General features: G+C 46.0%; 1 protein-coding gene across 3 annotated transcripts; it reads right to left on the minus strand.

The window, feature by feature from the left end:
• Positions 1 to 1,192: 1,192 nt before the first annotated feature.
• LOC310869715 (ATP synthase F(0) complex subunit C3, mitochondrial-like) lies at positions 1,193 to 19,764 on the minus strand. Of its 3 annotated transcripts, none has more exons than XM_083780574.1 (5): positions 19,664 to 19,764; positions 10,227 to 10,274; positions 6,243 to 6,323; positions 3,445 to 3,611; positions 1,193 to 1,793 (listed from the first exon to the last, which is right to left on the minus strand). In XM_083780574.1, exons 2-5 carry the CDS (start codon positions 10,263 to 10,265, stop codon positions 1,679 to 1,681), a joined length of 402 nt encoding a protein of 133 aa, XP_083636700.1. In that variant the 5' UTR covers positions 10,266 to 10,274; positions 19,664 to 19,764; the 3' UTR covers positions 1,193 to 1,678. The 3 variants fall into 3 exon arrangements, with proteins under 3 accessions (XP_083636700.1, XP_083636701.1, XP_083636702.1); XM_083780575.1 differs by lacking the exon at positions 19,664 to 19,764 and adding an exon at positions 18,390 to 18,455; XM_083780576.1 differs by lacking the exon at positions 19,664 to 19,764 and adding an exon at positions 17,394 to 17,415.
• Positions 19,765 to 26,690: the final 6,926 nt, after the last annotated feature.

The raw sequence follows: 26,690 nt of genomic DNA on the forward strand, positions 1-26,690 counted from the left end.
AAAACGGCGTCGTATAGTACGATATGGGCTGTAGCACATGGTCAAAAATGATGAAAAACGAGGATAAAAAAATGAAAAAAACGATGGGCTATAACCCATCTTTTTTTCTCTCTTCTTCAAACCGCTGAAGTCCAATATGGCAGAGCTGCCTCCATAAGGTGCGTTCTGAGACAGAGCTTTCCAGCTAGGTGTGCTGTGTTCTAATAACTAGTTGTTCTATTACGTTCAAACTGGTTCTATGCATTAATACATTTTAAATTATGTTTATTTAAGAAAATAAACACAGTCTAGTATTATTTATTATATTAATTAACTAATAACTAGTTCTATAATAAACTAGACCTATTCATTAGATTGTTAAATATTTAATTACATTATTTGTTCTGCCTGGTTAAAGAAAACAAACATATTTGCAGCAGTACCGTGTAGTATTACTACCGTATTTATTGTAGACATCTGAAACGCGTAAGGCTGTAATTACTCTGAATAACCACTAGAGGGAAGTGTTGGCCTAAAAGTGACAATGTCATTAACAGTTTGAAGAAAGCACAGTACAAGACCTTGGGGTGAAAACCTTCAGCTTTCCACACTGCATTTGAAGACCTGAGGCCTCCTTTTGAATACTGGAGTACTCGCCCCGGTGCGTGCTGTTTGTATTCTTTTTGGAAAAATATAAAAAGATACTCCTGTGGAAAGGCTATATTATTTGACTTATATTGAACCTATAAACAATTTAGTATTATTTAGTATATGTAAGGTTTTGCCCCCTCAAATGGTACCTCGTCAGATAATCCCCACATATCCTACAACAACTTCTGTGAACAGACTTCACTGTAGTAGCTTTTCATAAATTATATTTGTACTTAGGCTGTTCTGCTGTCATGAAAGTTTATAGTTAGTGAAATTCAAAGTCCAGCCGTCTGCTGTCCAGCCTCTCCCACCCCTCACTGGGGGAAATTCTGGGAGGAAAACAGAAACGGGGCGAGTAGTCTTGTTACCCTCCTTTTAGCCCATTTAGACCTGGTGAAACCTATATGTTATACTATTCATGCCGGGATCCACCTGTCTACATCCTTTATTTATTGTTTTAAATCTGTGTACAGAAAACTCAGCATATTAGTCTACTTTTAATTTGAATCATAAAAAGTAACAATTTTTAGATCACACCACGGTAACAAACCAAGACAAGGTGTTGTTTAGATTTAGTTATCCAACCGTTTATTTTTTCAGACAGAAAACTGAAAAGGGAGGTTTCTCTTATTCTCTTAAACATAAAACTTGACGGACAAAAACAAGAAAAAAAACGGAACAAAATAAAGCAGGTAGGAACTTACATTAGAGAACGAGAACGTACTGTGTTCTGTTAAGGTTGAAGATGCTTTGTTATTTTATACAATAATTCCTTTATCAGTTTTAATTGGAATGGCCTGGTTGACAGTCCCACCGTTCTGAAGACCTCAACCTTCAATCCAGCCGTATTTAAAGACATCCATGTAAGAGTTGTGTGAAGTCCACAAGATGCCGGTCACGTGACCGGTGACCGTCAAAAGTGTTGAGTGAGGGAGCGAGTGGCCGAGATTCTGGGGATGTTGGAGTTGGGCTAGAGAGTCAGACAGAAGGTGGAGTAGAAGATGAAACGTGGAGGAGGTGGCGGAGGAGTCCCATGGTGGAGGAGGCTCTACATGGCGAACAGGATGAGGAAGGCCACCATCAGACAGAACAGTCCCATGGCCTCCGACAGAGCAAAGCCCAAGATGGCATAGGAAAACAGCTGCTGCTTGAGGGACGGGTTCCTGCATGGGGCGAGAGACATAAGACACACACACACACACACACACACACAGAGAGAGAGAGTGTGGGCGTTTGGTTGGCACAGGGGGTCAAATACCACCATTACAGGCACATTTTCACGATCTTTCAAAAATAGCAGACCTACAAGCTCGTAGGCGCGGCTATTTTTCAATAGCTAAAGTATAACAGCGGTGGCTCAGGGGTAGAGCTTCCGGATGGTAACCGCCAAGGTTGCCAGTTGGAACCCGGGCTCCCCCAGAGTTAGTGTCGAAGTGTCCTTCTCTGAACTCTGAACCCCTAATTGCTCCTGATGTGCTGGTTGGTGCCTTGCATGGTTTCCTCCGCCACCGGTGTATGAATGTGTGTGAATGGGTGAATGTAATGCACAATCTATGTAAAGGTGTGTGAATGTGTGTGTGAATGGGTGAATGTAATGCACAATCTATGTAGCGCCTTGGATAAAGGCACTATATAAATGCACCATTTACCATTTTATAACATAATGCTTCAAACACTGCTGTCGGGAGGAAACCTCAGAACTACAAAATATTTTTCAGGAAATGAAAAATATAAAGTTTTCAGGAAATTAAGAAAACCTTATATTTTTTAAAACAAAGCAATACAGCCTCATCAAAGTTGATGTTGTAACTTATATATATTGTCAATTACTTCCATGAGAGGGAGGGAGGTGGTGGAGTTAGCTGCTTTAGCAGACATTTTTAGGGTCCAATGGAGTTAAGAGGTTTTGTCCAAAGCACTTTTTACTACTTTTTATTGGTTCAATATTTTCGAAACAACACGCAGACGTAAAGGCAATAGCACTGATTTATGCCAAAAAAAGAAAAACCTCAAATATGGAGTTATGAGGTTTCCTCCCGACAGCAATGATATGGAAAACAGAACTACTGCTGGCTCCTCGCTTTCACGTGTCGGTCAAGTTGGAAACCCCAGTTTCAGAGGCTGTTGGTTTTGTTCAAACTGCAGGGAAATGCATTCAGTTTCTTAAATCAGAGAATTGAAACGTGATCTTTAGTTAACAGTTTGATGAACCAGAGTTTCCCCGACTAAATTATGACGAGGCTAAGTCATTGAATTTTTGTGGACTCTAACATTACACCTAGCTACATGTTTAACCCATTTGGGCCTGAAATCTTCTAAATCCTCCAGTTTTCTGAAATAAATATTTTGACGATTTTTCAAAAATAGCAGACCTACAAGCTCATAGCTATGAGCTTGTAGATCTGCTATTTTTCAATAGCTAAATTATAACATAATGTTTAAAACACTAAAAGGGGTTCCCGCCCCCAAAATGGGTTAAGCCTTTATTTCATATTTACATGTCGATTTCAGCTCTGACACTTATTTCAGACATGCTCTAGTCTAGTATGTGAAGAGTCTGCCTGTGCCATTAACTCATTTAGCATAAAAATAAAAACAGTTTCTCCTCTCCTGAACAGTTAGTCTTTCCACTATGACTGTCACTGTATGAAAAAAGAGTCACAATTGTTAGTGTCTTTCCCTGCTAAAAACGAGAGGCCAGAGTTTATTTTGTGTGTGTGTGTGTGTGTGTGTGTGTGTGTGTGTGTGTGTGTGTGTGTGTGTGTGCGTGCGTGCGTGCGGTGTGTGCATTCATTGCGGTGTGTGCGTCCGTACCTGGCGTAGCCGATGATGAGACTTCCGAACACTGTTCCGATGCCGGCTCCAGAGCCGGCCACGCCCACTGTGGCGGCGCCGGCGCCGATGAACTTGGCCGCCGTGTCGATGTCCCTGCAGGGGGCGCTGGTCTGCAGGGAACGCCTCAGCACCACAGGAAGCAACGCCTATACATGGAGATATAATATATGACTATATTATATCAGTCTTGTGTATTTTCAGGGAGAATAGCCCAGAGCCCTAGATATAGACAGAGTATACTAAGAGCATACTAAGAGTACTGAGACAGAGAGAGAGAGGTGTGACTGTTCATGATTTCATCCAAGGGACCGTCACCTTATATTATAAGAATTAAGCCCAACACTTATACATATACTTGACATGGCATAGGACGCCGCCTATCTGTGTCGGAACGGTTCACTTCACTCAGCATGCAATGTTTAACCTGTAGCACTAGTTAGCTATACTCAGGCAAATATTGAAGTTATTAAAAAAGAAGCCTATCATTGCCGTAGGGGATACGAAAATAATAAAATTAAAAATTAAAATAAATCCCTACCTACTCAGCCCAAAAATGACAGCCAATCGGAGACCAAAGTATTATTTTGCATGGCCTTATGGAAACCAATTTGGCCCCAGTCAGTTAGTTCCCCACACCACACAGTGCTCAAAAAAGTTAATAAATATCTGAAACAGCGAATAAGCTGCTGATTGGTAGTATTACCACCTACCATAGAAGACTTATAGAACAATATCTCGTCATTCCAGATGTTTTGAGGCATAGAGATATTAGGCCTACGCCGCCGACCTGAAAAACCTCCTTAGGTTCCACATGAATATAAAGTGGGTAAAACATGGTATCACAATGTATTTCCTGTGATTAAGCGGCAATTTTGTTTGTTATTATTACAGTATTAATAGGTCAGGACAAGGCATTGGAGCTTTTAAAAGCCTGCTGATTCACATTACAGCATATTTTGACATATCTTGGGGTCCTACCTGTAGACAATAATATGAGAAAATATGATCCAGGGGGGACAGTGCGATGCGATGTTTTTCATTCAATAATTCATACAACCATAAAAGTTACAACCACAGTTAATTTGGTCTTTATAATGGTTATGATTAGCTCTGGTCCATAGCTTTAGAAGGAGCTACAACCTAGGAGGTTATAATTACTTGCGCAAGCAGAGCGCGCAAGTAATGTTTTCGCCCGGTCTCTTCCGCCGTGACAGCTGTCCCGCCATTCAATGTTTATGCAGAAAAACATCAAATCTGTGCCTGTTTTGCTGGGACCAAATGACCACAAATGACCATATTTCTTACGTCATCATTTAGAGCTAGTCATACGTATACTATATACATAATCAGTAAAAATAAAATAGCAAATTGTGGCTGATCTGCTGGGACCAGAGTACGTGGTGTGTATATGTATGACTAGCTCTTAATGATGACGTAAGAAATATGGTCATTTGGTCCCAGCAAACCAGGCACAGATTTGCTGTTTTCTTGCATAAACATCAAATGGCGGGACAGCTGTCATGGTTTTTGGCACAAAGTAACCACAGTATACCGCTAATCAACTACACACTTTATACAGTATAGAGTATAGAGTATATATGTATACGTATATAGTATATGCCTATATATATACTATATATATTTCTTACGTCATCATTTAGAGCAGAAGCGCTTCCCTGTGCTTGATTGACAGCGCATTATGAATTTTGACGGTGCATGCACACTGGCGCACCACTTATGTGCAGCCCTGCATATATATGAGCCTATGAGGCATATGCTTTTCCCAAAGAAAATCTGTCTTGAATGCTGCCAGTGCCTCCACCACCCACCGCACCTACACGAGTGACGGCAAAACCCACGTACAGTAGGCTTGTAGGCTATATGATATGAAAACAATCAGCCAGGAATGGATTTGTACTTAAGTCGGAGAACTACCAACAAAACAGCAGAGCTCACAGCTGCATGTCTTAAAAATAATATATACTCGAAACTCGAATACTTGATTTGTGTCGACTACCGTTTTGCTAGTAGACTACCCGAATATTTTTTGGTTAATGCCCTAGTGTGCACCGATTTTGGGGTGGTCATTTTTGGTCATCCCATGTGCCATTTCACATCAGAAATAACCAACTAGCAGGCCTATGTTCCACAATAACTTGACCCGTATTCTTGGTTAGTAAAATAAGCAATACATTCTCATTACCATGTAATCATCCATTCATTGTCAATGAAAAAATAAATGTCTTTGCGTAGGACAAAAATAGGCGATTATGATGTCTATATGATGTAAATTCTCCACCCATTGTCAATGGGAATTTAATGCTTGTGTAAAATCTACACTATGGCCCAGGCCGTAGCGTAACGGTCTGGGCACCGGACTGGTGATCCAGTCGCGGTGTGCCGCGGGTTCGACTCCCGGACCCGACACGGCCTTTACCGCATGTCATCCCCCCATCTCTCTCCCGTTTCCTGTCAGCCTACTATCTGTCCCTTAAAAAATCAATAAAAGGCGTAAGCCGCAAAAAAATCTCTTAAAAAAAAAAAAATCTACACTATAGCTGAATATCAAAAAATATAATATTTATTTGGGGACTTTGGGGCAAAAGGGCAAAAGAACAAGTCACAGACTTGTTCTACCCCGAGTAGGGGTATAGACTTGTTCTACCCCGGGTAGGGGTATAGACTTGTTCTACCCCGGGTAGGGGTAGACAGACAGACACTAACATGTCTGTCTCTCCACACAGACAGACAGACAGACAGACAGACAAGACACTAACCTGCGACTCCACTGTGGTTTCAGGTCTGTTGAAGACGGACACGGAGACTGGCCGGGCGAGGACTCTGGACCCCCCACGGAGCTACACACACACCCACACACACACACACACACACACAGGCAGAGACACAGACACACACACAGACACAGACAAACCCCGAGTAAGAACACATGCACAGTGGGGCACACAGATGTATGCAAAGACACACACAACTCCCAAGTATGTTTAAAAAATAAAAATTGCTTCAATCATTCATTAAATGTTTATCCCTCATGTTATTTTTTTAAATATATTTTTTAGGGCTGTCAAAGTTAACGCACTATTAACTAGTTAACTCACAATCCTTTTAACGGCACTATTTTTTTAAACGCGCGATTAACGCACTGTGAAGTTTGACAGAATGGTTGAGAGATGCATGGCAATTTTACACTGAAGAATTGAATCATTGTTAAACAGCTGCATTACTTAAGTTAATTTAAGTCTACACAATTAGAAAACTTAGAAAACATGTTATTTTGATCAACATGGCCTGTTATCTCTTGTAAAGGTACCATTGGCCAACATCAATACAGTTCTTTAGTTTGGGTCTGGAAGGCTAAATGTCATCAAATGGTGGTCCGTGGCTCAAATGCAGAATAAATAATGGACCTTGATATGAAAAACCTTGAAAACCACTGATTTAAGGTATATTTAGAACGGATAAAAAATATGCGATTAATTTGCGATTAATCACAGTTAACTATGGACAATCATGCGATTAATCAGATTAAATATTTTAATCGATTGACAGCCCTAATATTTTTGTGGTCTTTTCGGCCTGTACAGTAAGCTGACAGGAGACAGGGAGTCATATAGTACAGTAAGCTGACAGGGAGTGATAGAGTACAGTAAGCTGACAGGAGACAGGGAGTGATACAATTACAATTTACAATTTAGGCATTTAGCAGACGCTCTTAATCCAGAGCGATTTACATTTAGGCAAGAACAAAAGCATGGGAATACATCACATAAAAGCATTTATCATGAAACATGCGTAAGCTAAGAAGGTAACAGTGGAATATCTATATGATGAAACTATACATACACTATACATAATAAACTATACATATTCACTACTATGCTATACATATGTACTATGGCGTGCTATGACTATATACAATACAATTATAGTGCTGTCTACATAACATGCTATAAGTCTAAGTCAAATGCTATCTAAGCCAACAGAAATTCTATCTAAGGGGTTAGGGTAAGTGCTATGGGCCATGATGGAGTCTGAAAAGGTGGGTTTTCAGGCTACGGCGGAAGATTGGGAGTGATGCTGCAGTTCTGACTGCAATGGGAAGTGCATTCCACAGTTTTGGAGCCAGAAGGGAGAAGAGTTTGGGACGTGTGGAGCGTTGTCCCGGCGTTTTTAGTGAGGGTACTTCCAGTTTCCCTGCGTTGGCTGATCTGAGTGCGCGGGAGGGTTTGTAGGGTTCAATCATACTTGTAAGATATGGGGGAGCCATACCTTTGGTTGCTTTGAATGCCAGCATCAGAGTTTTGTATTCTGTGCGGGCAGCGACCGGGAGCCAGTGGAGGGAGCGGAGCAGGGGGGAGACATGTGAGAATTTTGGCTGGTTGAAGACCAAGCGAGCTGCTGCATTTTGGATCAGCTGGAGAGGCTTAAGTGCACATGCTGGTAGGCCAGTAAGGAGGGAGTTACAATAGTCGAGTTTTGACAAGACTGTTGTCTGGATTAGGAGCTGGGCTGATTCCTGGGTGAGGAACGGTCTAATTCGTCGTATGTTATAGAGTGTGAACCTACATGATCGAGTGACAGCTGTGATGTGAGCTTTGAACGAGAGCTGACTGTCCAGGACAACACCAAGATTCCTGGCTGTTGGGACAGACGTTACCAGGGCGTTGTCTACGGAAATAGTTAGCTCCTGCATAGGGCAGGACTTAGTGAGTGATAGAGTACAGTAAGCTGACAGGAGACGGAGTGATAGAGTACAGTAAGCTGACAGGAGACGGAGTGATAGAGTACAGTAAGCTGACAGGAGACGGAGTGATAGAGTACAGTAAGCTGACAGGAGACGGGGAGTGATAGAGTACAGTAAGCTGACAGGAGACAGGGAGTGATAGAGTACAGTAAGCTGACAGGAGACGGAGTGATAGAGTACAGTAAGCTGACAGGAGACAGGGAGTGATAGAGTACAGTAAGCTGACAGGAGACAGGGAGTGATAGAGTACAGTAAGCTGACAGGAGACGGGGAGTGATAGAGTACAGTAAGCTGACAGGAGACGGGGAGTGATAGAGTACAGTAAGCTAACAGGAGACGGAGTGATAGAGTACAGTAAGCTGACAGGAGACAGGGAGTGATAGAGTACAGTAAGCTGACAGGAGACGGGGAGTGATAGAGTACAGTAAGCTGACAGGAGACAGGGAGTGATAGAGTACAGTAAGCTGACAGGAGACAGGGAGTGATAAAGAGTACAGTAAGCTGACAGGAGACAGGGAGTGACGCGCAGCGAAGGCCGTCGGGATCGGGAGTCGAACCCGCGACGTGCCGGATTAGCAGCCGTTCTTGCTCAAATGTATACCCTGTTTTAGACAGAGACGTTTCAAAAGAAAATCACTGAGTCGGTGTCAAAAGGTTTACCATATACACTTATCGAAACAATTAACCTATCTGTCTACACGACAACAACCAAAACGGTCACCGGCCCTGAATTGTGTCATGGGTTCAGGAAATATGCGGATTCGGACGTCCACACAGTGGCGCAAAAGTTGCGGTTTCATATTTATCCACTCTGGGACCCGGTTTAAAAAATGAACGGATTCATTCAACGTTTTGGTCGGCAGTGTATAGGTGAAAGGGCAAAACGATAAAAAAGTTATGCGGTTTGACTGTGGATCGTCTCTGTGTGAACACCCTCTTAGAAATGAGATTGCTTAGGTGTCTGAAGCCCAACACACACCGGGTGTGCAGCGACGCGGCACAGGCGTTGTCGCGCGGTAACGCCTGGAAAATAGAACTGGTTTCTATTGGAGCGTCAGCGTGCGTCGGACGCCGCCGGTGTGGGATAGGTTCATTGAAAATAACGGTTTTGACGCGCGTTGTTCGCAGACGGTGTTTGAAGCCCTTGAATTGCTGTGGTGTTAATTTTATTTTATTAATTGTGCTTATTTAATAATAATAATATTACCACTGACATTAGACAGCATCCCCTGAAAAGGTTTGTGTTGAATTCTTGTGAATGGGAGCTGATGCGTTTCCATTTCCTTTTTGTATTGCCCATTCAGACCTGAGGACGATTCTACAAATGCTTTCTAAATCCTGACAGTTTACTGAAAAAACCATGTTTCTATGTCAGTGGTTCTCAAACTATTTCATGTCAAGGACCCCCAGAATTATCTGTATTTTGCAACGGACCCCTATGTGAAAATATGTTGTTCCAGTGTTGGACCCCCACCCAGAAGAAAAGATTTGAGTTAAAAAACGTTCACTCTGAAAGAATATACATTCAAAGATTTGTGCAACATTTTCGTGATTTCTCAAAAATAGCAGACCTACAAGCTCGCCAGCTCGGATCTGCAATTTTTCTATACCTACAGAATAACAATGGTCTCTAAACTGCCTCCCCCTGGCCAGCCGGGGCACCTGATGGAGGGGAAAGGAACTGGTTGGAATAACGTGTTCCTTCCACGCGCTACGTCCAACCAGGGAAACTCCCCCCTGTCAGGTGTAAAGGAGCAACTTGGACACTCAAGCATGAAGGAAGCATGAGTTAAGTCCGTTGCTCTCCCCAGGTTGGCGGAGGGTGTGTAGAGCCCAGGATCAGATTAGATGATTGACACAGGGGTGAAAAATGGGTTACAAAATCGTGGGATAAAAAAAAATAAAAAAAAAGAATAACAATGCTTAAACCACAGCAGGAGAGGTGATGAACCTCATTTACTGTATAATCACATTTCTAAACAGTCACAGCTCTACGTACCACAGCAGGAGAGGTGATGAACTTGGCGCAGGCGTACATGGCTGGAACCTGAAAGAGAGAAAGAAAAGATAGAACACATGATGTTAACATTTCAGATTATTTTATCCAGTGTGTGTGTGTGTGTGTGTGTGTGTTTGCTACCAACTGAGCTTCTAGCATTAGTCAAGAGGACATAACGATAGTTACGTATGTAACTACGGTTCTATGAGTCCTGAATGACCGCCAGAGGCGGTGCTTTAAGCACTGAATACGTCCCTTCGCGCATGCGCAGTCGAGTATTTTATACCAACAATGTCGGTTGACCCCGTGATGACCCGGAGTCGTCTATAACTTCCGGCAGTCGTCCGGGGCTCAGTCCCTACAGAATCTTCTCGCGAGAACACGAGGATTCTGAGTGACAAGAGTGCCTCTGGCGGTCATTCAGGACTCATAGAACCGTAGTTACATACGTAACTATCGTTCTATTTCGTCCCTGCTGACCGCCAGAGGCGGTGCTTTAAGCACTGAATGACTTATACCAGCCAAGTCACGAGGAATCCTGATTACAGACCTCAAAGGGTAGAACCGGAGGATTCGGGGAAGAGGGCCACGTCCACTGGGTGGGGAGTGGCAACATTCACCCTGTAGTACCTTGAGAAAGTGCCTGCCGAAGCCCATGAGGCGGCGGCACAAATGTCCTCCAAGGGCACCCCTCTCATGGCAGCCCATGATGTGGAAATGCTCCTTGTAGAGTGGCACCGTACCCCTGATGGTACGGGGAGGTTACTTGCCTCATAGGCGTGGCTGATTGTGTCTACAATCCAGTGGGACAGGCGCTGCTTGGAGGGAGCGCCGCCTTTGTTCACACCACTATGGCAAAAGAACAGCTGCTCTGCTCGCCTGATGCGTGCAGTAGCTTCAATGTAGGCTCTCAGGGCCCGGACTGGGCACAACAGCTCCAGTTTGTCTGTCAGCTCCCCCGGTGGGGGGTTGAATCGAGCCAGCCTGATAGGCCGGTTGAGGTGAGCCTGCGACAGCACCTTCGGGAGGAATGCTATGTTTGGCCACAGCGTGACCCCCGAGCCGTCTGCGTTCCACCTCAGACATGATTCGCTGACTGACAGAGCGTGCAGTTCACTGACGCGCTTTGCCAATGTAATGGCCAGGAGAAGGGCTGTCTTGCATGACACCCACTTCAGCTCTGCCTGTGCCAAGGGTTCGAAGGTAGGCCCGCACAGGGCGTCCAGTACCCGGTTAAGGTCCCATGAGTATGAGAATGTGTGCTATAGAGCGGAGCGCACCACTTGCCGCTCCAGCACATTGCCGTGTTCGGCCCAGTAGACTGGCATAAACTTCATATGGGTCCCATCAGATTCAAGACATGTCGACACCCGTCTGTCTTGCGTCACGAGGAAGTATGTAGATCGGACTTCCCTTAGTGTGACTGAGGATATACAGCCTCTGTTGCGCCCTTGGGCAGGAGGACACATCACTCCTGGTCTGATAGTAGGGCTCTCGTCATGTTGCTGATAATGGCCATTTTGACCCGCCGGATATGGGGGGCTGGCGTCAGAAAGCACTGCACAGCCCGGAAAGTCACAGTCACAGTCAGGTCCCTGCGTGGGACGCCAGGGAACACGCTGGCCTCTAGTGTGGGCCGGCGGTGATACGCGAGCTCCGAGGGCAGTCAAGATGATTTCATCAATGTTGGAGCTCGGCCCTTTGGGAGGCGGGATGTGTCGTAGGCCTGCAAGCTGCAGCCTGGTCTTCCCCCCCTGGATGGTTCGCTCCGGCGATTCTCGCCCGGCTGAACCACCTAGTGCTCCTGGCTCCTCAGGGAGACTACGGAGAGTTGGCCTAGGCTCATCAGTCAAGCTTGACTGTGAAAACCCGACTTGGCGACGGGCTAGAGATACGATGGACATCAGCCGCCCACGCTCTGAGGACATGACGCCAATGCCTCCAGTGACACACCAAAGGTGACTGAGCCAGTATTAACGTTGCCACTATTAAGTGTGAACGGGAGGCCCCAGTGAGCAGGTTGTCTGTGCTCCTGCACTGGGGTCGAGGTCACCTAGCGTTCTGCCGCCGGGCCTCGTTGGGGAACACAATGAGGGATGCAATGACAGGCTTGGTGGCTGGCATGTAACCCAGGCCAGCCCTTATCGCCTTGTGCGTTCAAATCTATTAAAGTGTCACGTCGCAACGGGTTGTCTCAGGACACTTTTCCCAATCAGGGCAGGGCTGCCAGGATTTCACCATCGGTATAGAGATGGGAGAGGGCCCTGATCGTTCGCCCGGCAGGCCTGTAGCTGTCTCAGGTACAGGCGTGGGGGACGGCGAAGACAGCAAGAAGAAGGCGCTTGGAGGAGCCGACTGCCTGCTTTAGTATGCGTTCCACGGCTATGCGCATGAGCTGAGAAGTGGGAGGCCGGCTCTGATGCCTGGGAGGCACCGCCTTCTGCATCTTCCTCATAGTCATGGAAGTGCGTAGCTTAAGCTGTCGGGGAGAGCACATCAACGTCGAGTCAGTTGTGGCATCGGAGAGGTAGGCGCTTCGGCACCCTCCGAGGTGCCTAGGTGTTATCTGAAGTGAGCATGGCCCTCATGCGGGCCAACTCTGCAGATAGCTGAGCCGTCTCGGATCTGCTGTAGTCAGCGGTCAGACCTTTTCCTCCTGGCACACGGGGCAGGACCAAGGTCGGCTCACGGCTGAAGGAGAGCTTCACACGAGGTACAAAAGTGGGAGCTCTCCATTGTGGTGGCACCGGTTACTCTGGACCGGCCAGTGCACACAAGTCCCAACTAGCCCAGGGCGCGGACGCTACTGGTTGCTAGGTGTTGGCCATATGCTTGAGGGAGCGCATACGCTGTCTGTACCAGCAGAGGCTTTCGAGGTACGAAAGTGGGTGCTCTCCGTTGTGGTGGCACCGGTTCCTTTGGACCGGCCGGTGCACACCAGTCCCAACTAGCCCAGGGCGCGGACGCTACTGGTTTGCTAGGTGTTGGCCATATGCTGCAGGGAGGGGGCGCGTACGCTGCCTGTGCCAGCAGAGGCTTTAACTTAGATCGGCATATAATGACTTAATCGAAAAACTGAATGCTGCTATACCTGCCGCAGCATGTGAATATGCATTCACGTTTATGCAAATGCTCATTGCAGCACTTTGAGATTCAACCAGATGTAAAGTGCATCATAGAAACAGCACACAAACGTTGCTGTTAGATAGACTGTGCGACCTGCATGGTCGCGGTGGGGGAGGGGAGCTTTACGCTACCTGTACCCCCGGCGGAGGCTTACTTATAATTTATGATAATAAAGTAGCCTTCAGTTAAGGTTTGGACGCTGCTATGTAGCAGCTGTAGTGTTTCCTATGTGACCGTTTATCACGGCACTATGACGCTTATCCAAACTCCAGTGCATTATTATTTATGTTTGCTAGTCCAGAGCGAAACAAAAGACACTTCCAATACACTAGTCACGTGTGCACTACTACGCATTCATGCTGGGAGGAGGGAGCGCTACCGCTGCCTACCCCAGCCAGGTTCGGTTAAATAAACCGACACAAGCTAGTTTTGGAGAAAAGGCTACAACCGATAGCTCCACCGATAGGGGCCACCTGCTGAAGGAAGGGAGCGCGTACGCTGCCTGTATCAGCTGCAGCTAATGAACATAACAAGCTATACACCAATAGCTGTTAATAAATGCTTGAGCTAACAAACGATTAGTAGTAAGTAACATCAAGCTGGCCGTATGCTGGAGGAGCGGAGCGCATACGCTGCCTGCCCTGTACCAGCTGGGCCAACAAACAGTAAGGCAAGCTATATACAGATAGCTTTTTATCTTCAATAGTATAATAAGCGCTTGGGCTACAACTACAGGTAGCAGCGCCAGTTAGAGAGCTATGCTGGAGACCAGCTAGGCTACTAAAAAACAAGACAAGCTATAGCCTGTTCATAAACAGCTTTAACTTTAAGCTACTGGTAGCAGCTGTGAGCTACGCTGTCAGCAGCGCCAGATACTCTGTGATGGGGACCAGCTGGGCTAATAGGACCTACAGGTACCCAGGGGCACTAATCCGACCTGTGGGAACAAACCAGGTTGCACCCACTGTATATGCAAAAAACTGTTAATGGAGCTTTGAGCTCCAGACATACTGGTAGCAGCTTCAGCTAGGCCCACTACTGGGGGCCAGCTGGGTTAACAACCAGACAGGCTATGTACACCAGTAGCTGTTAATACTATTTTGCTACAAACTATACTGGTAGCAACATCAATACCCTGGGAGGACGCAGGAAGCTGCTCCTGTACCGGGCTGATAATAACAACAACAATACAGCTATTCGCAAAAGCAGTTAAGCTTGAATGCTGCCAATATCGGTATATGGCTTTGGCCAGCAAGGCTCTTGCCATCACCAGCAGGGGCTAAACAAAGCTTAAAAAGTAGCGTGTTTAACAAACGAAGGTAATATGACAGTGTTCTTATCCTTCGGCAAGTCTTATAGTCGCTTATAATAAGCGCTAGCGTTCACAGTCGAACAGACCTCGTATGCAGAGCAGGGAGGCGGCGCGAACGCAGCCTTTACCCACACACAGGAGGTTATGCCATGATAAGTATATGATATCATATGAACGTCTGTTTAGCGGGGATAGCGCCGCTTTAAACGATAACGTACCTTCTGTCCGGGGAGGGCTTTGTTAGCCTTCATTACCGGCGAGAGAGATTGGACGCTCCTGCGTCCACGTGACATGGGTTGTCACCGAGTGCCTCCCTCAGATGTTGGGGGCCAAGGCACCCAGGGCAGAGGTCATGCCCATCCTCTGGCCGCAGAGGAGCCTGGCAGGAGGTGCACAGGTGGTGGCGGGGTTCGTCCATTGGAAACCCGCAGATGTAGCCCAGAGCGCGGACGCTAGTGGTCGCTAGGGGTGGAGCCGTAAACTGGTAGGAAGGGAGCGCGGACGCTGCCTGTGCCAGTAGAGGCTACTGTAGCTGCTAAAGGCCGCTTAGCTGGAGGGAGGGGGCGCGCACGCCGCCTATGCCAGGTAAGGGGTGCTCTAGCAGAGACCAGTATATATGATATATATATAATGATATAGTTATATATATATAATTTCAGAAAAACCAACCTATAAAGTGGCAATGGCTCTGTGCCGAAATTAAAGTACACTATTTGAGAACAAGTGACTAAATCAGTCAAGCCAATTCATATAACCGGGGTTACTGACGTAACCTCGCGGTGGTGCTATATAGCTGGCCAGTGCCAGCAAAGACTCATTCAGAGAGGCAGAGTAATATAGCAGTAAATAAGTACACTTATAAGTAGTATAAGTATAAGTATAAGTAGTAAGCAAATAATAATAGCGTCGACTCACGTGCTGGGAGCGGGTAGCGCTAACGCTTGCCGTCACCAGCACTGCGGCGCAGCCTTCGTGGGAAAACAAGACAGCGTAAGCTGTCAAAGAGAACGAGCTATCCGTTCAACTTTGACGGGTGCTAAACGGGACGCTCAGGTCGCCGTTTGTAGCACGCGGCGGTGCTATATAGCTGGCCAGTGCCAGCAAAGACTCGCTCAGAGAGGCAGAGTAATATAGCAGTAGATAAGTACACTTATAAGTATAAGTAGTATAAGTATAAGTAGTATAGGTAAGTAGTAAACAAATAATACTAGCGTCGACTCACGTGCTGGGAGCGGGTAGCTGCTAACGCTTGCCGTCACCAGCACTGCGGCGCAGCCTTCGTGGGAAAACAAGACAGCGTAAGCTGTCAAAGAGAACGAGCTATCCGTTCAACTTTGACGGGTGCTAAAACGGGACGCTCAGGTCGCCGTTTGTAGCACGCGACCGTGTGTGTTGCAGGGAAGCAGCGCGCACGCAGCCTATGCGAACAGGGGTTGTCTGCTTACCTTGTTCCCACGGGGAAAGAAGACGATGTGAAGCCCAGCTCCACTCGAAAACGATACAATAATAGTAGTATTAAGTCGCAGTCCCTGGAGGGCGAACGCACGCGTCACAGCTCCGACCAACAATGGTCGCGGGACTACCGGCGACTTAGTAGTAGCAAAGCAATAGTTCTGTTATCGTGCAGTTTAATTCTGCTGTAGAACTCTGTGCTATGTACAACTTGCGCAAAGCGAGAAGAAATTAGGGACTGAGCCCCGGACGACTGCCGGAAGTTATAGACGACTCCGGGTCATCACGGGGTCAACCGACATTGTTGGTATAAAATACTCGACTGCGCATGCGCGAAGGGACGTATTCAGTGCTTAAAGCACCGCCTCTGGCGGTCAGCAGGGACGAAATAGAACTGGTGGATTTATTTATTTGGGAGGTACAACGACCACTGAGGGCAGACCCAGCAGTCCACTGACTCCTCTGGGTCAACTTCTACATGCCTGATGAAGGTCTGACCGACCTGAACGCTGCTACTTAAATAAAATGCGGTGTAAGTGAAGACTGTGTGAGGGATTCCAGTCTTTTCCTACTCTTCCAGTTCATTTATCCGACGCTCCTGTCCCCCGTAGGTGTGCATAAGGACTCGTTTGTCCTCAACTCCTCCGGGTAAAAAAATAATTCGAGTTTCAGAAAACATCTGATGAAGCACCGGATGACAACATATCCACAACATACTGCCTGCAATGAACGTAGTCTGCAGACCTTGTGCACAACACATCCAAGGTGACGGCTAAACTACAACTGCTGAAGGGTGTGCGCGCATGTGTGTGCGCACGCATGCCCACTCCACCTCAGACATACACAGGTCAAATTTGAAATACTTTTACTTCTACTCCACTACATTTTAGAGGCAAATATTGTACTTTTACAAAAACTTTAGTTACTTTGTGTGTTTTGATCATCATTATGAACATACATCATGTCATGAACCACTTCAGCCCTATATACACATTTCGGAAATTTGAAAATAGCCGATCTACAAGCTTGCAAATAATGTGTCCGGATGTGACGCATTGTGATCTTGTGGATCTGTCATTTTCAAAACAGTGTCCTACCTAGCAGCTAGGACCTAGCTAGTCAGTTAAAGCAGTGTCCTAGCTAGTAGTAAACAAAGTCACATCAAAGACATTCCATGATCCTTTTTTTTAAAAACAAAAACAAAATAGCTGATCGTGAGCTTGTAGATCTGCTATTTTCACTAGCTTAGGTTGCGGGGCAAATGTCTATAATCTCACTTTTGGGTCTGGACTTGAAAACGTTGGTTCAACCACACCGAGTCAAAGCAGTGTCCTAGAGCAGCTTAGTAGCAACCCTGCACTCAGAGAGAGGAACAAGACGTACTTTCCCTGACCAGCCACACGTTTCATAACACACACGCACGCACACACGCACACAGTTCCCTTTACCGCCTGTCTGTGCGGGTCGAAGTGCAGGCCAGAGGTTATTACAGTAAGGGGGCTCAGAAGATAAAAAAAAACGGGGAAAAAAACAATAACTTTATTAAAGAGCCACTCAGAACATTGCACAAACACTGACAATGAGTTATTAAATGTAACCAAATTAATTTGCCAAAACCACATGATGCTGATGGCACCACAATAGGCCTATATGTATAGTTTATATGTATAGTTTAATTATATAGATATTCCAGGGTTACGTTCACGTTTCATGATAAATGCTCTTTATGTATGTGATGTATTGCCATGCTTTTTTGTTCTTGCTTAATGTAAATCGCTCTGGATTAAGAGCGTCTGCTAAATTGTAAATATTTGTTCATTAATTAATATGCACGTTTCCGTAAATAAAAACGTCACTGAATGAAGGAATTAATAATAATAATTACAATAACAGTATAATAATAATGTCAACAGTACGTGTTGTCCATCCAGGTCAATGCATTAAATAACCCCAGAGTTTAATCCAATTAACTATCGACCGTCTGGAACCAGGAATAGATAAGCTGTCTGTACTCTGTACTGTTACACGTTTATTGACACCAATACAGACATTACATTAATAAAACAATGAATCATTAATATCAATAATAATATCAATTATTGATATGATATATAATTACTCCTCCTCAAAGACGCCATTAGAAGCCCTGGAGGACACGGACACACTTTAGCATGTTAGAAGAAAAGTAGACCACAGCTAAACGTTGTTTCCAAGTCCCAATAATAAACATCAAAGAACTGCTTGGTAAAGGTTGTTATTGTAATGTCACCAACCTGCTACCGTACCGTGTGGGACACCGTGCTGTCTCAACAGAGTCCACAATGAGCCTGCAGGCTGCTGGGATAATAATAATAATATAAAGTCTCCACAGACAGTTCGTTTTGCTGCAGCTGGCTGGTTAGCTTAGCAGCATTAGCCTAGCCTCCCGTAGCTTCCCTATGGTGAAGCTTAGCATCTTAGCCTAGCTTCCCTATAGGGAGCTTAGCATCTTAGCCTAGCCTCTCGTAGTTTCCCTATAGGGAGCTTAGCATCTTAGCCTAGCCTCCCGTAGCTTCCCTCTATCTATGGGAAAGCTTAGCAACCTTAGCTTAGCCTCCGTAGCTTCCCCATAGGGAATCTACGGAGGCTAAACTAAGATGCTAAGCTAGCTAACTCCCCCCCCCCTCCCGTCACGTAGAGTCCTGCAGAAGAAAAAGCAACTTGAAGGTCAACAATTAACAAACGGTCCAGAGTCCTCCAGCCCTCCGGGACCAGGGCAGAGCAAATTAATACCCCGATGTTGATGCACCTCTGGCGGCCTTCCCAGGCACCCGGTGGGTTGGGTTGGGGTGGGTGTGTGTCTGGCAGGCAGATATGCTGCAGAGCTGCAGAGCGGACACCCACAGTGCAGACACCCTGCGTCGGTAGCCCCACAAGCAGAACCCAATGGTACTTAAGTTTCTGACATTTTTGAGACCCAGTTAGCCCGGTTCGGTTCGGATTGGGCTGACCCAGGGGGTTCCGAGAGGGGCTACTGCGTCGGGTGCTGCAGACACCCTGCAAGGCCCCGAGCAGACATTTCAGGGCTGGCTGTCATTCTTAACTGCAGGCTGCATGGGAGACCCAACCATGCACATGCATATATAAGCCTAGCCCTACAAGCAGAACCCAATGCTACTGAAGTTTCTGTAAAGTGACATCCACATTTCAGAAAAGCTTTACGGAGGGTTCCGAGAGGGGCTAATATAAGCCATGTCTGTCAACCCCTCTCTCTCCGGACTGTGTCAAGGTCTCTACAGACAAGAGTCAGACCTCCATGTTATAATAACACTGCGTGTCATCATGTCATAGAATGACATGCATGATAATAAAAAAACGAATACAAAAATCTATTTTTTAATAATGTCATTGAATGAAACATCCATGTTTCATTGAATGGCCGACACCAGTTCAGATCTTAATTCATCCATTCATTGTTATTATTAATATATTAACAGCATGACAGCTTCAGACATGAGACACATTGCCAATGAAAGCCAAGCATTCAGAGTTATTTAATGATAACTACCTGGTTTATGGACAGTACAGTACAGTGACAGCACAGCAGCAGATCGGTTCGGTGGATAAAGTGACGAATCGATGAGACCGGAGCGTCACCTTGTGTTCAACAACCTCACCTAGACGCGTCCTCAACGCCCATTGGACGCGGCGCGCCCGCCCCCAGCGCTCATTGGACGCAGCGCGGCCTGCCCGTGGCGCCCATTGGCCCGCCAGTGACCTCTCTGAAGCACATCCAGTGTCCTTCCGTTCCTATTGGTCCAGCTCGGCTTTTTCAGGAAGTCCCGCCTACAAATTTACAATGAAGTTGTACACAGCGTCATTTAGAACTCATGTAAAAGTTTGACTTTCAATTAATAACCTATAGAACAATTTTAGTTCGAGTGGCAAGTCTACAAATTTAAAAAAATATATATATATTTTGCCCAATTTCCTTAATTGTCTTACAATTGCTGTTTTTTCTTTCTTGTTTTTGCTATATCAAGTTAATACTGTGTGAGGAATCAGCTGGATTTCAAATATTAATGTTTTGAATATTCAAATTAAAGATGGCTACCAATGTACATTGAATTACTTCAAATTACACCTAACTTCTATCCTGTTGAACCTAGAATGGTGATGTTAGTGTCTATACCTGTTATCATGAATGAGTATAGCCTATAGGCCTACAATTAAAATAAATATAATAGAAAAATATCTAATATTTCACACAGATGAGACAATACAGTAAATATACGGGGAACTAAACTTGTAATATAATACACCACTCCTGTGTTTGATTTTGTTTATTTTATTGTATTAGTTATATTTTATATAACTAATTAGTTATATTTTATATTTTATATCTTATATAACTAATTCCCTGACAATTTTGGGGAAGACAAGTTTGTGGTGACTAGGCGGGCTGCACATTTAATATGGCTTTGTGGAGCACCATGGGAGATCTGCTGCATGGGTCAGGATGGCCTGAAGCACCATGGGAGATCTGCTGCATGGGTCAGGATGGCCTGAAGCACCATGGGAGATCTGCTGCATGGGTCAGGATGGCCTGAAGCACCATGGGAGATCTGCTGCATGGGTCAGGATGGCCTGAAGCACCATGGGAGATCTGCTGCATGGGTCAGGATGGCCTGAAGCACCATGGGAGATCTGCTGCATGGGTCAGGATGGCCTGAAGCACCATGGGAGATCTGCTGCGTGGGTCAGGATGGCCTGAAGCACCATGGGAGATCTGCTGCATGGGTCAGGATGGCCTGAAGCACCATGGGAGATCTGCTGCGTGGGTCAGGATGGCCTGAAGCACCATGGGAGATCTGCTGCATGGGTCAGGATGGCCTGAAGCACCATGGGAGATCTGCTGCGTGGGTCAGGATGGCCTGAAGCACCATGGGAGATCTGCTGCGTGGGTCAGGATGGCCTGAAGCATTGAAAGAAGCATTTGGGATAGTAAAGTCAGAGGCAGCTGCCACATCATTCCTGGAGGCTGGAAGTATCCGATCCAAGGTAATGAGAACAAGATATTATGCCCACAAAGTTACTGTTGTTGTACTTGACAGCCTTCTGAAGCAAGCCTATGAAGTCAGTGGAACTGAGATGGCCCTTGAGGATTGGGTCCTGTAGTTGCCAAAGACAGCCCAAAATTCAAATTTTGGCTGCTTGTACACAACAGTACCAACAGATCATATTCATGTTTTATTTTATCCGAGCACAAACGGAAGTTTGAAGTAATGGTCACTATACAGATGCTTGTGCATTTGTTCTTGCTCTTGATCATCAGAATTACCACTTTAGAAACAAGACCAAATAAACAACTAGCCTACACTTTAGAAACAAGACCAAATAAACAACTACACTTTAGAAACAAGACCAAATAAACAACTACACTTTAGAAACAAGACCAAATAAACAACTACACTTTAGAAACAAGACCAAATAAACAACTACACTTTAGAAACAAGACCAAATAAACAACTACACTTTAGAAACAAGACAAAATAAACAACTACACTTTATAAACGAGATCAAATAAACAACTACACTTTAAAAAATGAGACCTTAATAAACAACTACACCTTAGAAAGAAGACCAAATAAACAACTAAACTTTAGAAAAAAGAGCAAATAAACAACTACACTTTAGTGTGTGTGTGTGTGTGTGTGTGTGTGTGTGTGTGTGTGTGTGTGTGTGTGTGTGTGTGTGTGTGTGTGTGTGTGTGTGCACGCACGCACACACACCCACAGACACGCGTGTGCGCGAGCACACACACACACACAGGCGAGTGGAAGTAGGCAGCCTGCATGCACTCAAAAACGTTTTATATTAAATTAAATTAATATCATGAATAAATTATGAACGGTTTATTGATTAAAGAACCCTGAAAGAAGAGATATATAAACATAGCCTACTCTGTTGTAAAGTATAGGAAGTAAAGTATAGGAAGAAGATAAATAGACAGACAGACAGACAGACATACAGACAGACAGACAGACAGACAGACAGACAGACAGACAGACAGACAGACAGACAGACAGACAGACAGACAGACAGACAGACAGACAGACAGACAGACAGACAGACAGACAGACAGACAGACAGACAGATCTAGAATGATTTGAACATACAGCAAATTAATGATATATGTGATTGTTCTTTATAGCAATTTTATGTTTCATGCATTTTTATTTTATTTATTCATAATTATTTGAATAAATGGTCACCTTTTACTTCGAAATGATTTGTACTTTTTGAGCATTTGACCACTTCACCACTTTTCAACCTATCTTCATATAATAGGTCCTCACTAATTGTGTGGTTTTATCCCATTTTAATATAAACATTTTCTTGCTATGCTTTCTATTTTATTTTGTATTGAGTGGTGTAAGAGTGACATCTGTCGGCAGTAATGATCACGTGCAAGATAGGCTCATATGCGTATGCGAGGACTGGCTGCGAGTCAGAAGGACGATGGACATTGTTGTTGATGGGTGTTGTGGAGCTGTCGATTACCTAGCCACTAGCTGAAACTGGTTGAAACTGCCTGAAAATAATGTGTGAGTTTAATAAATGTGTTTCAAATATGCTCGAGTAAGTCACTGTCTCACCCGTCGATAACCCCTTTGCGGAAGGAGTTGCTAAAGTTGAGGAGTAATTTAGTAAAACCGTACACTAATAATCATGATAAAATGGCACGATTTTCTTCTACTCAGTCTGTGTCTCATAGGAGGGTTGTGGGCAGTTTAGAAACCGTCTTCCAGTTGGACAATCATGTGTTGGACAAACATATAGGACGGTGGTCACCTCACCACCGGAGCAGTGCATGGTCACCTCACCACCGGAGCGGTGGTCACCTCACCACCGGAGCGGTGGTCACCTCACCACCGGAGCGGTGCGGTCACCTCACCACCGGAGCGGTGGTCACCTCACCACCGGAGCGGTGCGGTCACCTCACCACCGGAGCGGTGGTCACCTCACCACCGGAGCGGTGGTCACCTCACCACCGGAGCGGTGGTCACCTCACCACCGGAGCGGTGCGGTCACCTCACCACCGGAGCGGTGGTCACCTCACCACCGGAGCGGTGGTCACCTCACCACCGGAGCGATGGTCACCTCACCACCGGAGCGGTGGTCACCTCACCACCGGAGCGGTGGTCACCTCACCACCGGAGCGGTGCGGTCACCTCACCACTGGAGCGGTGGTCACCTCACCACCGGAGCGGTGGTCACCTCACCACCGGAGCGGTGGTCACCTCACCACCGGAGCGGTGGTCACCTCACCACCGGAGCGGTGCGGTCACCTCACCACTGGAGCGGTGGTCACCTCACCACCGGAGCGGTGCGGTCACCTCACCACCGGAGCGGTGGTCACCTCACCACCGGAGCGGTGCGGTCACCTCACCACCGGAGCGGTGGTCACCTCACCACCGGAGCGGTGCGGTCACCTCACCACTGGAGCGGTGGTCACCTCACCACCGGAGCGGTGCGGTCACCTCACCACCGGAGCGGTGGTCACCTCACCACCGGAGCGGTGCGGTCACCTCACCACCGGAGCGGTGGTCACCTCACCACCGGAGCGGTGGTCACCTCACCACCGGAGCGGTGGTCACCTCACCACCGGAGCGGTGCGGTCACCTCACCACTGGAGCGGTGGTCACCTCACCACCGGAGCGGTGGTCACCTCACCACCGGAGCGATGGTCACCTCACCACCGAAAATCCAGACTATGAATGAGCCTTTACAGGTCTGTAACTCTGAGTGTTCAAATGTGTACTCTCTCAGAGTTATTTAACTCTCTCAGAGTGACATTGTGAGAAGCACTATTTAACATGGTTACTACTAGATGTCTAAAGGTAATTTTAACTGCAACACCTTTAAGCAATTAAGACAAGAATCCATCTGTGAATGAACCAAAATCACTGTGTGTGTGTGTGTGTGTGTGTGTGTGTGTGTGTGTGTGTGTGTTTAACTGAAACAGTGCTTCTCCTGTCCTCCCCACTCCCCAAAATAAAGACCCTCGTCTGTCAGTGCCCCCCCCCCCCCAGGAAGGTATCCGGTGGTATTCGGGGGCAGTCGGTGGGGGGGCGGGGGGGTCAGCCTCGCCACCATGAGGACAATCACACTCTTTGTACAGCCCTGTGCCACACCTGATCTGTATATGAGAGAGAGACATAGAGAGAGACAGGGAGACACACACAGAGAGAGAGAGAGAGAGAGAGAGAGAGAGAGAGAGAGAGAGTGAGAGACAGAGAGAGACAGAGAGAGAGACAGAGATAGAGATGGAGAGAGGCAGAGAGAGAGAGATAGAGAGAGAGAGCGAGAGAGAGAGAGAGAGAGAGAGAGAGAGAGAGAGAGGCAGAGAGAGAGAGAGAGACACACACACACACACACAGAGAGGCAGAGAGAGAGAGAGAGAGAGAGAGAGAGAGAGAGAGAGAGAGAGAGAGACAGGGAGACAGAGAGAGAGAGAGAGAGAGAGAGAGACAGGGAGACAGAGAGAGAGAGAGAGAGAGACAGCGATGTGTTCATTCTCAGTGTAGAAGGTGATGCTGTATAGGTCCTAGAGTCTAGGATGTGCAGCAGCTGTGCTGTCATCACAGAGGATGTGGATCTACACAAACTATATGGAATTACAAACTGTGGATTTACATCTCTATGGATCTATGGACTGGTAGGGTGTGCGTGTGCGTGTGCGTGTGTGTACTGTGTGGACGGGTAATAATGGATTGCATTTTCAAAGCGCTGTTCCAAGTGCTCACCGCACTTTACAATGATGGACCGACGGACGTTTGGATGACAGCCAGCATGCAACAGCGCAGACCTGTCAGTCAAGGTAAGACTTTCTTTCAATCATCTTCTGTCACCAGGTGTCCTCGACTATGCACCGCTCTGTACCCTCACAGTGTCCTCGACTATGCACCGCTCTGTACCCTCACAGTGTCCTCGACTATGCACCGCTCTGTACCCTCACAGGGTTAAACATGCATGTATACCACAGCACCTCGAAGGCCCAGAAAACATTACAATTATATCTACATTCTGTCTGTCTGCCTGCCTGTCTGCCTGTCTAAATGTAGCTTGCAAGCTCGTGGAGTTATGGCACTTAAGGTACATAACCCAAGGGAGGGTGGGTGGGGAGGTAGGGGGAGAAGGGGCCCGGAATGATCGATGGACTGATTTGACCAATACGTCCTGTTTACCGCAGACGTCATCACCAAATTGACCAGGGAAACACAAACGTTTGGGTCACACAATTGGCAGGTGGTGTGATTACCAGCACCTATCGCAAGGCACCTGAACATTTGTGCTTCCCTGGTCAATTGGTGTTTGGTTTGTGGTGATCAGAGGAAGTTTTGATGAATGGGTCCAGCTGCCATTCCGGGCCCCTTGGCCCGGAGAGAAAGAAGTCCGTGCATGTGCATCTCGTGAAACGTTGGAGCTAATTGACTAAATACACGTTTTGCGCCAGAACTTTCACATGAATATGGAACTAGAATTATTATTATATAACACACAGGCACCGCTCTGTCTTCTGTGCTGTCCTTTTGGACCAAGTGTTTGACTCACTGTACTGTCTCTTCTGCTCCACCTGTTACCGTGTTCGAGTGGAGTACTTCTCTGCTGTGCATGTGCGTGCACTTCTTCTTCTTAGACTTCTTCTATTTGGGTTGCAAACATATGTGTGCATTACTACCACCTGCTGGTTTCTTTATCCATATTGTATGGAGAATTTAAACTTTAATCATGCTACTATTTACCAAAGTGATCCCCTTCCATATATTCTGTCCATTCCCTATATCCCAGGCCCTGTGTGTGTGTGTGTGTGTGTGTGTGTGTGTGTGTGTGTGTGTGTGTGTGTGTGTGTGTGTGACGTGTGTGTGTGTGTGTGTGTGTGTGCGTGTGTGTGCGTGTGTGTGTGTGTGTGTTTGTGTGTGCGTGCGTGTGTGCGTGTGTGCATGCGTGCGTGCGTGTGTGTGTTCTGTCCATTCCCAGGCCTCACTTCCTCCACACTTCCTGTTGAGTTGTCACAGTCAGTGTTGCCATGTCTGCTTATTACAAGCGACCTTTGGATTGTTTTTTTCTGTAAATATTGATAGTTGCTGGTTGTGTTTTTTGGAGGGCTTGTTTCTAAAGTGTAGTTGTTTATTTGGGCTTGTTTCTAAAGTGTATTTGTTTATTTGGGCTTGTTTCTAAAGTGTAGTTGTTTATTTGGGCTTGTTTCTAAAGTGTAGTTGTTTATTTGGGCTTGTTTCTAAAGTGTAGTTGTTTATTTGGGCTTGTTTCTAAAGTGTAGTTTTTTATTTGGTGGTCTTGTTTCTAAAGTGTAGTTGTTTATTTGGTCTTGTTTCTAAAGTGTAGTTGTTTATTTGGTCTTGTTTCTAAAGTGTAGTTGTTTATTTGGGCTTGTTTAATTCCTAATGTAGTTTAAACCAGTGTTTCCCACATTTCTTCACGTTAAGGAACCCCAGATGAAAATGTAATTGTCTACACTCTACATGGACATCAGTCTGAAAATATTTTGTTCCAGGGACGAAGTGTCGCTG

This window comes from Protomyctophum parallelum, assembly GCF_964188405.1.
Source record: "Protomyctophum parallelum genome assembly, chromosome: 13".
Lineage (NCBI taxonomy): Eukaryota > Metazoa > Chordata > Actinopteri > Myctophiformes > Myctophidae > Protomyctophum > Protomyctophum parallelum.

Bases quoted from the DNA above. Each gene is read 5' to 3' on its own strand.
- LOC310869715 (XM_083780574.1), bottom strand. From the start codon at position 10,265: ATGTACGCCTGCGCCAAGTTCATCACCTCTCCTGCTGTG. The intron at 3,612-6,242 runs GTTAGTGTCTTG...CTCCATGTATAG, and splicing joins AAACCACAGTGGAGTCGCAG to GCGTTGCTTCCTGTGGTGCT. The intron at 1,794-3,444 runs GTACGGACGCAC...CGCCCCATGCAG, and splicing joins CTCATCATCGGCTACGCCAG to GAACCCGTCCCTCAAGCAGC.